Here is an 11958-nt window from a genome sequence, read left to right on the forward strand (position 1 = left end):
AGATGTAGATCGAATCAACTCAGCATCATGATGATATATGATGTGCAGAATATTCCATACTCAATCGCCTAGTTAACCCAATATATTTCTCTAATTAGTTCGTACGTAAAAATACTCATTGACATGCATGAGATGAGTCGCAGTGTCTCGTAAGAACTACGTACTAAGGACACACATTAGACTAATATAGTAATAGCAGCAGACCGGGAATCAAAGAGGTAGGACTACAACATCTAAGCGGAGATGTCGAAAAGTTGCATGAGGAGGAGGAGGGAGGAGAGTAACCCTGAAAACATAATCTTCAGGCCAGTACACAGTGCGCCAATCTCTTGCACACTCTCACAAGCAAAGCAGTACGGGAAATTGGATATGCGGTTAATCCAACGAGCCAACCGACGGCAATCCTGAAAACATAACGTTGAGGCCAGATTGCAATGCGGGTCCTCACAATATGGACGGCATCGATCTGTTCGATACTCTTACAGTGTATGGCATACGGCGGGAACTTCGACGCCAAAGGCGAGTTTAAAACCCAATTAAACAAACAGTTTTGCTCAGCTCCCAAGTTTTGGCGGAGCGTTTCTTCCTCCATCGAACCCTGGCCCAACTTCTGTTGCAGAACAGCTAATTCACTCTCAACTCGACTTCGTTCTCAAACGGGCTGTGATTTGTGGATCCAGCGGCGGTCAGATATAGGGATTTCCTGCCATTAACTTCTCAACCTTTCTTCACAGAGAATTAACAGAGGAGGGAGATGATACAGCACGCCCTCCTTCTTTGTACACTTGCTATATAATATATATATATATATAAGTTTTATCACATTCTTTATTTGGTTTTCTGGCTCTGTTAGTTAGTTAGTTATGGATTAATAGTAGCAGTAGAATAAAATAAGTTGGGTAAGCTCATTCTTTAGCCACGTGGAATCTCGGTTATGGTAGTAGTACTATATATCTTTTCCGTTTTTGCTGACAAACTGCCAAAAACATGCACTCCGCCCTGAGCAATAATATGCTCCCATTTATTTTAATGCTTCGCTCTCTCTTACTCACATTCTTCTTTGTTTCGTCTATATATATATATATATATATATATAGAGAGAGTGTATGTGCCGTATAACACCACATATAGTGCAATAATATGCTCCCATTTATTTTAATGCTTCGCTCTCTCTTACTCACATTCTTCTTTGTTTCGTCTATATATATCAAGCTATTAGTATAACATTATAGTTTCACAAAGTAAAGAAGATTGGTAAAACGAACAGTAAAATATATGTACACACACGTTACAACAGAAGAAACCGGGATATTAAAACCAAAGCAACAAACTAGTAGAATAAAAGAAATTTATTTATTTTTTGGTAAGGTTCCTCCTTCATTTCTTCCCAAATCTTCAACTGATCATCTATCATATATGATCCTAATCTATAACCATGCAAACCAATCACCATGTAATATATAGCTAGCTAGCCTTTCACCTAATCAGTAGCAGCAGCAGCAGTTCTAATTACCATAACATCAATGCAGAGGATTGTAAAGCAGAGACATGCATCATCAAACTAAAACAAGTGCAGAACATAGAACTGGTGCGCTGCAGCGTAGTCTGCAACCATATCAGCAGTAGGGTTGGTCACATGATCCACAGCAATCAGGGGAATGTAATTCCAAAACCAATCGGCAATGTGTTGGAGAAGTATCTGGACGGCTTCAACGTCTTGGATAGTCTCACAATATATTGCAGGTGGCGTCGCCGCCATCAAGCCGGTGCTAATGAAATCATGGAAGAGATCACCGAGCATGCGGTTCACGTCTCGCCGGATAATTTCTGCCGTCATCAATCTGCGGTTGAACAGTCGTTGCCTCACATTCAATTCAATCTGGCGGGCCAATCGTTCTGGATGATGCAAGGGGGCGGTGAACAGCCAAAGTCGGAGTCCCCCGATCACTCCCATCGCAGCTATGTTCTCTTGGTCAAGCAGACTCATTTCAGCAAATCCATCTGCCAAACTTCTCAGTTGTGCTTTGAATGGTTCATTTAGATCAATAATGCCATTGCCCAGTTCTTCCATATTTCTCTATATATTGGTAGCGACCTACTAGTGTTCGTTTGACGTATACTGGAAATTGAACTAAGGTATCCTTGCTGCTGGAAATTTAATTAATACCCAGAACAATGAAAGAGGCCAGAGCGAAGGGAATCAAGGAGATCTCTCTCTCTCTCTCTCACACACACACACACACACAAAATCCATATATATATATATATATATATAGCTGCGCATGTTTGTCTTTTCCGCTTTTGTCTTTATTTGGTTCTGTTAGTTGTTTATACGAGTGTGAAACAAAATGGGAAAACACGTACTCTGCCATTTAAAGAAATTAATTATCAATACATATATATATATAGCAACAAACATTTTCACTTTTTTTAACAAAAATGATAAAAAGGTAACATTTTCACTTTCTTTTATGTCATGTTGAGACGAAAAATGCAAAAATTTAGTGATTTACCAACATGATCCAATCTTGAACTGATACCCTCTACGTTTATTTAAATACTATTTTGTTCAAATAGAAGAGTTCAAGTGTGTTGGCCTTGTGTGTGTGTGTATATATATATATATATATCTGCATGGTTATTCCTTTGATCAATTTCCTGTGCCCACCAATTTTCTCCCTTGAATGCATGGTACTTCATCTGCCCTTTCATTTCTCTCTGGGCAGCACCAAATTGATACTTCGATTAAGTGCTTTCAATTTCAAACCGGTTCATTCAGCATTCAGATCACGTTTATAATAATAATATTTAAGTGTGTTGTTTAGGTTGGAGATTATTTGGAAAAAGAAATAGTTATCGTAATATATACATATAGTAATTGTCTGGGAGTGGGCCGACAGCGGATGGACGCCCAAAGCATTTTGTCGCGTCGGTGTCGGTCCAAAATGGATATTAGGGTTAAAAACATGGACCAGCTAGTTTGACTGCGTCGCACTGCTGCAACTGTTTCAAGTCTGATTGAATTGAAAGTTGAAACAGAATCGGATTGTGACGCATTTAAGGAGATTAGGTCTGCCGCCAGAGTATCAATTTGAAGGCGAATGGAGGAGATGGTTTTGGATCTGACGAGTACCTTGCCGGATACAATTATGATGGATATATTTTCAAACTTGTCAATGAAAGAGGCTGCAAGGACAAGTGCTGTATCCCGCCGGTTTCACAATCTATGGAAGTCTTACGGGGGTTGTTTGGACTTTGATGACGTGGAGACCAGAGTGCTTCTTCGGGCTCATGAAAAGAGGTTTGATGTTGAACAGAGGAAATATGTAGACTGGGTGAATGAAGTGGTGGTTTCACATCAAGGCCCAATGATTGAACAATTCAGGGTGTGTTTTGATCTGGGAGCAGATGAATCCGCCAGTATCGACCGATGGATGGAGTTTGCAGCAGCCAGGAAGGTTCACAGGCTCGAGTTGGACTTATCATCCATGCTCGCGTGCGGTAAGACCTACAAACCGATTAAGGGTTTGGATGACGTTTACAACTTCCCCAAGTCGGGTGCTGGTTACGACTTTAAGGTGCTAGCTTCTCTGCGACTGAAAGCTGTAAACATTGCTGAACAAGACGTGCTGAATCTTTTATCCGACTGTCCGCTGCTGGAGGATTTGTCGATTGCTGGTGCACCATCTCTACATAATCTGAGCATTTTGGGTGGTGGCGGCGGTCGGCCGCTTAGGTTGAAGCATTTGGAGATCAGAAGGTGTATTCGGTTGGATCGTATTGAGGTAGCAGCAGCCCGGAATCTTGTTTCTTTTACCCATCAAGGAAAATATGAGCTTGGAGCACTGCACTCTACCAACATGCGCTTCCAAGATGTTCCCCAACTTTCTTCAGTTTCCCTTGGAGTTGGTGATTACCTTCGACATAGTGTATCTTACAGATTCAAAGGCGTCCTTTTCTTATCTTACAGCAGGTACAGACGTTGATTCTCAATCTGGATCTCATGGTGTCTCGTGAACCATACCTATTTCCTTATAGAGCATTTGATGAATTTGCAAAATTTCCGAATCTTCGCCATCTGGAATTAAGATTCATGGTATCAGACAGCCTGTTTTTTACTGTTTCATTTCTCTGTGCATCACCTTGTTTGCATAAATTGGTGCTCCGGTATAAAATAGATTGTGAAGCAAGGAAGCGCAATCCTCAAATGATGTGGTGGGACGAGGCTGCCATAGAGTCAGGGCATCGGCAGGTGGCGGAGAGGAGCAAGTATGGATGCCTCAAGGAGGTGGAACTTTTGGGCTGGAATGGAGGAGAGGGTGAGGTTGAGTTTGTTAAACATTTGAATGAGGCCGGTGCAGGATCACTCGAGAGGATAACTGTTGACCCTCGCAATCCATGGCTAGATATATTTTTCGACAACCCATTATCACCGCCTTCCGAGGAGGTAATTGCTGCCCAGGAAGCTGCTAGGAATCGTGCCAGGGACTTGGAACCAATATTATCTCCACCAGCCAAATTGGTGGTTTTATAATCTGCCTAATATCTTAGGCAATTTTTGTAGTAAGTTGATTCTGGTGATGGGTCTCATCCTCAAGGAGAGATATCATAGGATTGGGTGACTTACATCTGCGTAAATTAAAGCTCACTTTCTGAATGGAAAAGTTTCTGCCATATTTTTTTTTCTGCCATATTTGTTATAGCACAAATAAGTCGAGCAAAATTTATGCTATCTGCCCCGTTTTTTCAAAATTTTATCTTCGCTGAAGCAATGAAAATGCTCCAATGCTGATTTTCGTATGTTTATCCTTGAGTTTGAATGCTTTTAATTGGTAATGAACATGGATTTTGCTTAGTTGCACCAGCAGCAGTTACATCACAATTGACTAAGCTCAGAATTTGGTCAGGGTTAACTTGCCAAATTGACCAATATTTCTTCTTAATATTCAATGCTAATTGCACATCACACGAGTAGTAGTGGAAACATTCCCTTCATGAGGAAGGGTGTTTTTGGAAATAAAAAAGTAATGGACCCAAACCCCTGGGCATTTTTGTTTGTTCATTATTTTTTACATATAACATTATTATTATCCTTTCTATTTTAACTGGCACCGTCATTACAAAAAGTTTACTTTGACTACCGGTTAAGGGGATAAAAGTGATAGAAATAACTGACCAAATATTAGAGAGAATTTTGTGATTAATCCAGAAAGAAAAAAAAATCAGAGGTTATGGTGATCATGAATTCATTGCCTCGGATGGGAGAGGTGCCTGTGGCAATATTGTCACCACCCGTTACTAATAACTCAGTGCAAAGAGTAGACGGAAACATCCATACCGCCGACTCCTGACAACCATCACTGACTTAAAGACTGACCCGCCTAACTCTCTGATCTTCTTCTTTCTTCTTTCTTCTTTCTTCTCGGTTGTATTCCACTCATCCGTCATCCTTCCAACAGGATGATAGCTGGCTCTTTGGAGCTTTTCTCATCTGCGCTTTTTACGTACAAAGTCTTAAAAGTACCTAAACATCACCGAGTTGCTACTTCTCTGAGACACTTGAGTAATGAATGCAAAAGGAGGAGACATTGGATGAGAAAAGATTAAAAAACGAGATGGAGTACAATTTTTGTCTATCCAAAATATGAGATTCCTTGGAAAAAAAATTGATAATTTTTAAGTAGTGACCATATTCAATCAATGTAAATTATGGGCATTGGGCAGTGGATAATGGATTATCTCTCCCACTCTTTCTTTTGTAATCTTGCGTTCAGCCAAGCTTCATGTTGGCGATGGAATCACTCAATGCATTGCATTGGCCTCGAACAGGCACAGCATGTTTGTAGGGAGATAGGCAACATGCTGACAAAAGAACAAGTTAGAGCGCTAGTACGTACTGAGAACTAAGAAAAGTACTAGTAACTAGTAGAAATATAGTACTAATAGCATTAATTGTCATATTGTCAAAAAGGATTGATCGGGGCAAAAGATTGTAATCCACTGACAGTAAACACGTTTATTGTGAAATTCTTGGAATGGTTAGATGAATTGCTTGTATACAAGGCACAAGGCATTAGCTTCTTCTACTTTGGAACTTTAACTGAGCAAGCAAAGCAATTGATTAAGTAATCATCTTTCATCATCAATATCCATTGATTAACTGTATGAAACGCCTATAAAAACGTAGCCTCACCAAAGTAATACTACAAACAACTCAGATAGTTCGGAGTTACCCAGCCGCCACCCTCCAGAGCCCTCTAGGCTCTAGCACAATGGCTCCACGCTCTCTCTTTCTTGTGGCGCTTCTTTTTGGTCATCTACCTTGCTCTGGTAAAAGAAGCCCCTCTTGCTTTCTAGCAGCCTCTTGTTAATACAATATGTACACATTTTGCTATACTAAAATGCTTATATATTGTGTGGCAGGTGTCGTCCGATGTTGAAACTGAGAACCCCCAAGCAATGGTACGACTGCAGTGTCATCTCTCAACGCCAAATTCTTGCTTCTCTAATTTCATAATTCACGCTTAAAACTTAGACTAGAATCCCTGTATACAGTCATATAATTGCACGATTATGATGTCTCTCTCTTCTTCTTCTTCTTTTTTTTTATAAGGTGACGAGAGGAGCTAATAGAAGGCTTCTACCGTTAATGGGTATGCTTCTCCGTTAAATCCCGGCCACCCCAGGAAAAAAAAAAAAAAAGATTCAAGAAAAACATAAATTGTTGAAACTAATCCATTGCATATTTGGTATACTACTGAAATATAATTGAAATTTTGTTGCAGACTGCAGAGGACTGTGCAAGGTGAGATGTAGTTTACACTCGAGACCAAACCTGTGCAGCAGAGCTTGTGGAACTTGCTGCCTAAGGTGCAAATGCGTGCCTCCTGGCACCGCAGGGAACAGAGAAATGTGCGGCAAGTGTTACACCGACATGACCACCCACGGCAACAGGATCAAGTGTCCTTGATATAAATTAACCTATGTTCCATCCTCACTATCGTTTGTGCCATCATCGTGGCAGCTCTGGTTAGTTCGGTGGACTACCCTGCCTTTTCTTGCTTCTTGTTTGTGACGCTAAAATTAAATATGGCCCTGTTGTTCAGCACTTTGTGTTAATGTTTGATGCTGTCCAGCTTCTGTTTAATACTAGTACTGCTTATTTTGCCTTCACTTTTCTGCTTTCACCTCCATTCAGTCTGGTGCAAATTGCAATTTCCCCTTCCTCCTTGGCTTTCTGCTCTGTCTTTAGAATACTTTCTGATCATTCAGAGGCACTTTGAAACTCGATTTAGGGACGCTTGTCTAACTTCCCTTCATGATCTTTGAAAGGCGATTTTTCTGAGACTTTCCAACTACTGAATGACCGTCAATTGTGCGCCTCAACAGTCAAGCATGATGATGAAGCATCAGCTTCCCAATTTATACAAAAAAAAAAAAAAAAAAAAAAAAATCTGACTTTTAAAATAGATATGGGCTTTGGTCTCATATTAACAGCCCAAATCTTATCAGCCCCCATCAGACATAAAAACTACGAGAAAGGCCATATTACAGGCTATCGAAGCCCAGGAAGGAACGAATTGACAATATCAAGTAAAGCCCCATCACAAGGCCCATCAGATGCTATATTGTTGGTTTTCGGGCCATATGATAAGGAGAGGTCAAGATTTTAAGGTTGCAAATGAATCCAGTTTTGGCCTAATTGAGTTTCAGTTTTATCAATATAAAATTCAAACTCGAGTGCAAAAAAATAATAATTTTATATTTTTAAAAATAATAAAATATACATTTTCCTTTAATACATAATAAAAATACTATTAGGAACATACATATAAATTCACTATAAAAAATAAAAAACTAATATATATATATATATATATATATTCAAATCGACTTGACAAACTGATGAGCTAAGTATCACTATACACGACTCGACCTCGAGTTGAGTTTTGATTGAACCGATTGGTGAGCTCTCATATAATACATGGATTATATTATTGACTATCCTATTGTCGGGCAATAATATTAGCATTTTTCAACAGCATTTATAAGTTCTTGGGAGATGATATACGAGCTAAGATATGATGATTATGAGCATCCAAAGTAACTTTAGTTAATGGGATAATTTCAAAAACCTCTCTCGAGATTTCTAACAATTTTGATCCCATCCCCTAAAGTTTTAAAAACTCACTTATCTTCCTTGTCAATCATGTGGGATCCAACGCTTACATCATAAATGGCTAAATGATTCTATTACCCTTATAATTTAGGATAATTACACATATATGTGAAGGAAAAGAGTTAAAAGATTGCTAACTATATTAACCAAAATTTGGATTGTAAAAAAGTTAATTAATTTGCCATCTAAAAAATAGAGCCAATATTAGGTGCATTTTTTTTAAATTTTATATACTTGACAAATAAAAGAAATCATATGCAATGCAATTGATAAATTAAAGGATTTCGACATGAGAAATAATTAAACCGTTTACAAACTAAATTAACCATAATTTGAAATGTAAAAAAGAAAATATAATTTGGCATCTAAAAAGGGATCCAATACTAGGAATTTTTTTTCTAATTTATGTACTTGATAAATAAAAGGAATCAAATATAAAGAAATTTCAGTTGGGTTAATTTTTCTTATAATTTTGGTGATAGCAAGAATCTTAAGGTATGAAAAACATTGTTTTGTTAAATTTTGAAAGTTTTTATTTTTTGTTATGGATGATCGAAAAAATCGCTTAAAGTGACAACCATAATTAGGTGACAACCATAATTAGGTAATAATTATCAACCCTTAGACTCTCAACCCACCGAGACTTCAAATTCTTGGTACGGCCAACAGTCCAAGAGTTACGTTACTCAACCCCCAAATGCTTTTCACATTTTTGAACGAAAACGCCATCTGCGAGGAAATCATGAGATACAAGGACAGGTTGCATTTTTTGGCCGCAATGCCGCAAGAATGGAGTATGTGGGGCGGCAATTCCATCAAAAACTGGAAAGGCAACGTCACTTTCGCCGCAAACAACTCCGCATGGCCGGTCATCTTCCACAACATGGGACTTGTATTGCACAATCACGTTAAAATATGCTGATTCATTGAATGACGATATCTGACTGAGCGGTACAACACATGCTAAAACAGAATTGGCCAGCCGACACGAGATGGGCAATCCAATTCTTCTGTTTTTAAATTGCATTCAGAAAATTTGATCAATGGGCATGGGCGGAAAATTGTTACCAAACCTGCCCTTAAAGTCCTTGTCTATCCGCTATAAGTTTGACAAGTAAGCTAGCCTCACCAGTTACACGGACCTAACCCTTTCGTCTTAATTTTCATCTTGACAACCATCCCGTCTTAATCGTCTTTGACATTTTATCTGTAATTCGAAACCACAATCCTTGTGCTAAATTGTCAAACTAGCTAACCTCAATAAATTCTTGGACTTCGTTTAATCAAATCTAAATTAATTCTCATGAGCTTTACTTTATATCATCATGCTCTGTGCCCACATACCGACCTATATGCTTTCCTTGTGCTTACAGCCAATGATTCGCTTGATCTGCGCCACATGATTCGGTTCAATTTGAGCCGCAACCGATTCTGAGCTGGCTCTTTCCCTTTCACCACACACTAGAAATATCTTCATTACTGATTAGACACGGTTTGCTTTTTAATTTTACATCATTCCATGTATGACAATTGACAAGCAAGGGGCAGCTACCTCAGCCCCACCCGGGGCCCGGGGCAATTGAGATAAAGAGCAGTCCAATTTGAGCGGCAAATATAGAAAAGTACACAAAAACACCACCGATCAACTATGTTGTTCCAGACGGCAAGGCATGTCTCTTCTGGTAGGCACAAAAATCCTCGAGAGATTGCGTCACTGATGCAAACGCAAGAATGACCGCATCATAATGCTGATTCGATCAAGAAGTTTGCACTAAAACAAGGAGCAACACAATTCAGTTGCTTAGGTTATATGTAAAAGTTTTATGACTGCTTATTTTGAAGATTTGATTTTATCTTTCCCTTCCACTATAAATAGTACTACTGATCCCTCCAGGCAGCGGCACACGAGCAAATAGAAACATATACTATATAGTATCAAGCAAGCACAGAGCAGAGGAGAGAAATCAGAAATGGAAGCAACACATCATCCCCACGTGGTGGTAGTCCCATACCCAAGCCAAGGCCACATTAACCCTCTACTCCAGTTTGCCAAACGACTCGCCTCTAAAGGTGTTAAAGCTACATTTGCCACCACTCGCTACACGGTCAAGTCCGTTCATGCAGCGAACATTGCAGTTGAGCCCATCTCCGATGGATTCGATGACGGTGGTTTTGCTCAAGCGCAGAAGGAAGATGTCTACATCAAGGGTTTCAGAGAAAATGGCTCCAGAACTCTATCACAAATCATTTCCAAGTACCAGAACTCTGGCTCTCCCATCACTTGCGTAGTCTATGACTCGTTTCTACCATGGGCTCTTGATGTGGCTAGGCAACATGGAATTTATGGTGCATCATTCTTCACTAACTCAGTAGCTGTTTGCGCCATTTTCTGTCACATACACCACGGTTCCCTTGCTTTGCCGGTAAAACAGGAAGATGTGCCCTTGCAGTTGCCCGGCTTGCCTGCCTTAAACTCTCCTGATATGCCAAGCTTCATCAAGGCACCAGAAAGCTACCCTGCTTACTTAGCAATGAAAATGAGTCAGTACTCGAATTTGGAAAAGGCTGATTGGATATTTAATAACAGCTTTGAAGAACTAGAGGGCGAGGTAAGGCAGCATGTCATCTACATTTCTGAGTTAGTGGGTTTTTTAAGAGTGACCATGTATTTTACATGGAATTGAGGTGTTAATTTTTCTGAATTTAATTTGGTTTAGTTGCTTATATACAGAAATATTTTGCTGAATTTACTCTCTTTTTTTTCTTTTCTTTTCTAGGCGGCAAAAAGTGTATCAGAGCTCTGGCCGGCAAAGCTGATAGGACCAATGGTTCCATCTGCTTACCTGGATGGTAGAATTGAGGGAGACGGGGGATATGGAGCTAGTCTATGGAAACCACTCAGTGAACACTGCATCAGATGGCTCAAAATGAAGCCGCAGAAGTCAGTGGTGTACATTTCTTTTGGAAGCATGGTATCTCTATCAGCCAAACAGATGGAAGAGATAGCATGGGCACTGAAAGGTGGTGATTTCAATTTCCTTTGGGTTGTGAGAGAGTCAGAACGTAGTAAATTTCCCGATAGATTCATGGACCCTACAGCAGGAAAGGGTCTAGTAGTGTCATGGTGTAATCAGCTAGAAATGTTAGCTCACCCATCCATTGGTTGCTTCGTCACACATTGTGGATGGAACTCAACACTTGAAGGGCTGAGCCTTGGGGTGCCAATGGTGGGAATGCCACAATGGTCTGATCAGATGCCAGATGCCAAGTTTATTGAGGACATATGGCGTGTAGGTGTTAGAGCCAAGGAAAATGAATTTGGAATTGTAAGAAGAGAAGAGCTTCTATTTTGTCTGAAGCAAGTGATGGAAGGAGAAAGAAGTCGTGAGATTAGGAGAAATGCTGGGCTATGGAAGGAAATGGCCAGAGCAGCAGTTGGGGAGAAAGGAAGCTCAGACAAGTCTATCAACGAATTTGTGAAGCATTTAATGGATGCCAAGGGCAGAGAAGGAACCTGGAATGACCACTTCTTGAGAGAAGGATGAATTGCTCTGTCGATGGATTGTAAGGTTCTTCGCTAATTTAAGGTTCTTGAGAGAAGGATGAATTGCTTTGTCGATGGATTGTAAGGTTCTTCTCTAATATAAGATTCATCAACCTTCCAGCATTGCAATTTCTTCCTCACTGTCTTATATTTCTTACCAATTTGATGGTGTTTTGAGACTATACAATAGCCATTGTTTTCTCCATGGATACCCCTCAACTTATTATAATACTGA

At 39.7% G+C, this 11958-nt stretch overlaps 2 protein-coding genes across 2 annotated transcripts; both read left to right on the forward strand.

Moving 5' to 3' along the window:
* The first annotated feature begins 3101 nt into the window (after positions 1-3101).
* On the forward strand, positions 3102-4534 carry LOC113752685. Its single transcript, XM_027296767.1, has 2 exons — positions 3102-3973; positions 4039-4534. The coding sequence occupies exons 1-2, from the start codon at positions 3102-3104 to the stop codon at positions 4532-4534; spliced, it is 1368 nt and encodes a 455-aa protein (XP_027152568.1).
* A 5205-nt stretch (positions 4535-9739) lies between these two features.
* Positions 9740-11852, forward strand: LOC113751701 (UDP-glycosyltransferase 74B1). Its single transcript, XM_027295808.1, has 2 exons — positions 9740-10788; positions 10957-11852. The coding sequence occupies exons 1-2, from the start codon at positions 10150-10152 to the stop codon at positions 11722-11724; spliced, it is 1407 nt and encodes a 468-aa protein (XP_027151609.1). The 5' UTR covers positions 9740-10149; the 3' UTR covers positions 11725-11852.
* The last annotated feature ends 106 nt before the right edge of the window (positions 11853-11958 follow it).

This window comes from Coffea eugenioides, chromosome 11 (genome assembly GCF_003713205.1).
Source record: "Coffea eugenioides isolate CCC68of chromosome 11, Ceug_1.0, whole genome shotgun sequence".
Lineage (NCBI taxonomy): Eukaryota > Viridiplantae > Streptophyta > Magnoliopsida > Gentianales > Rubiaceae > Coffea > Coffea eugenioides.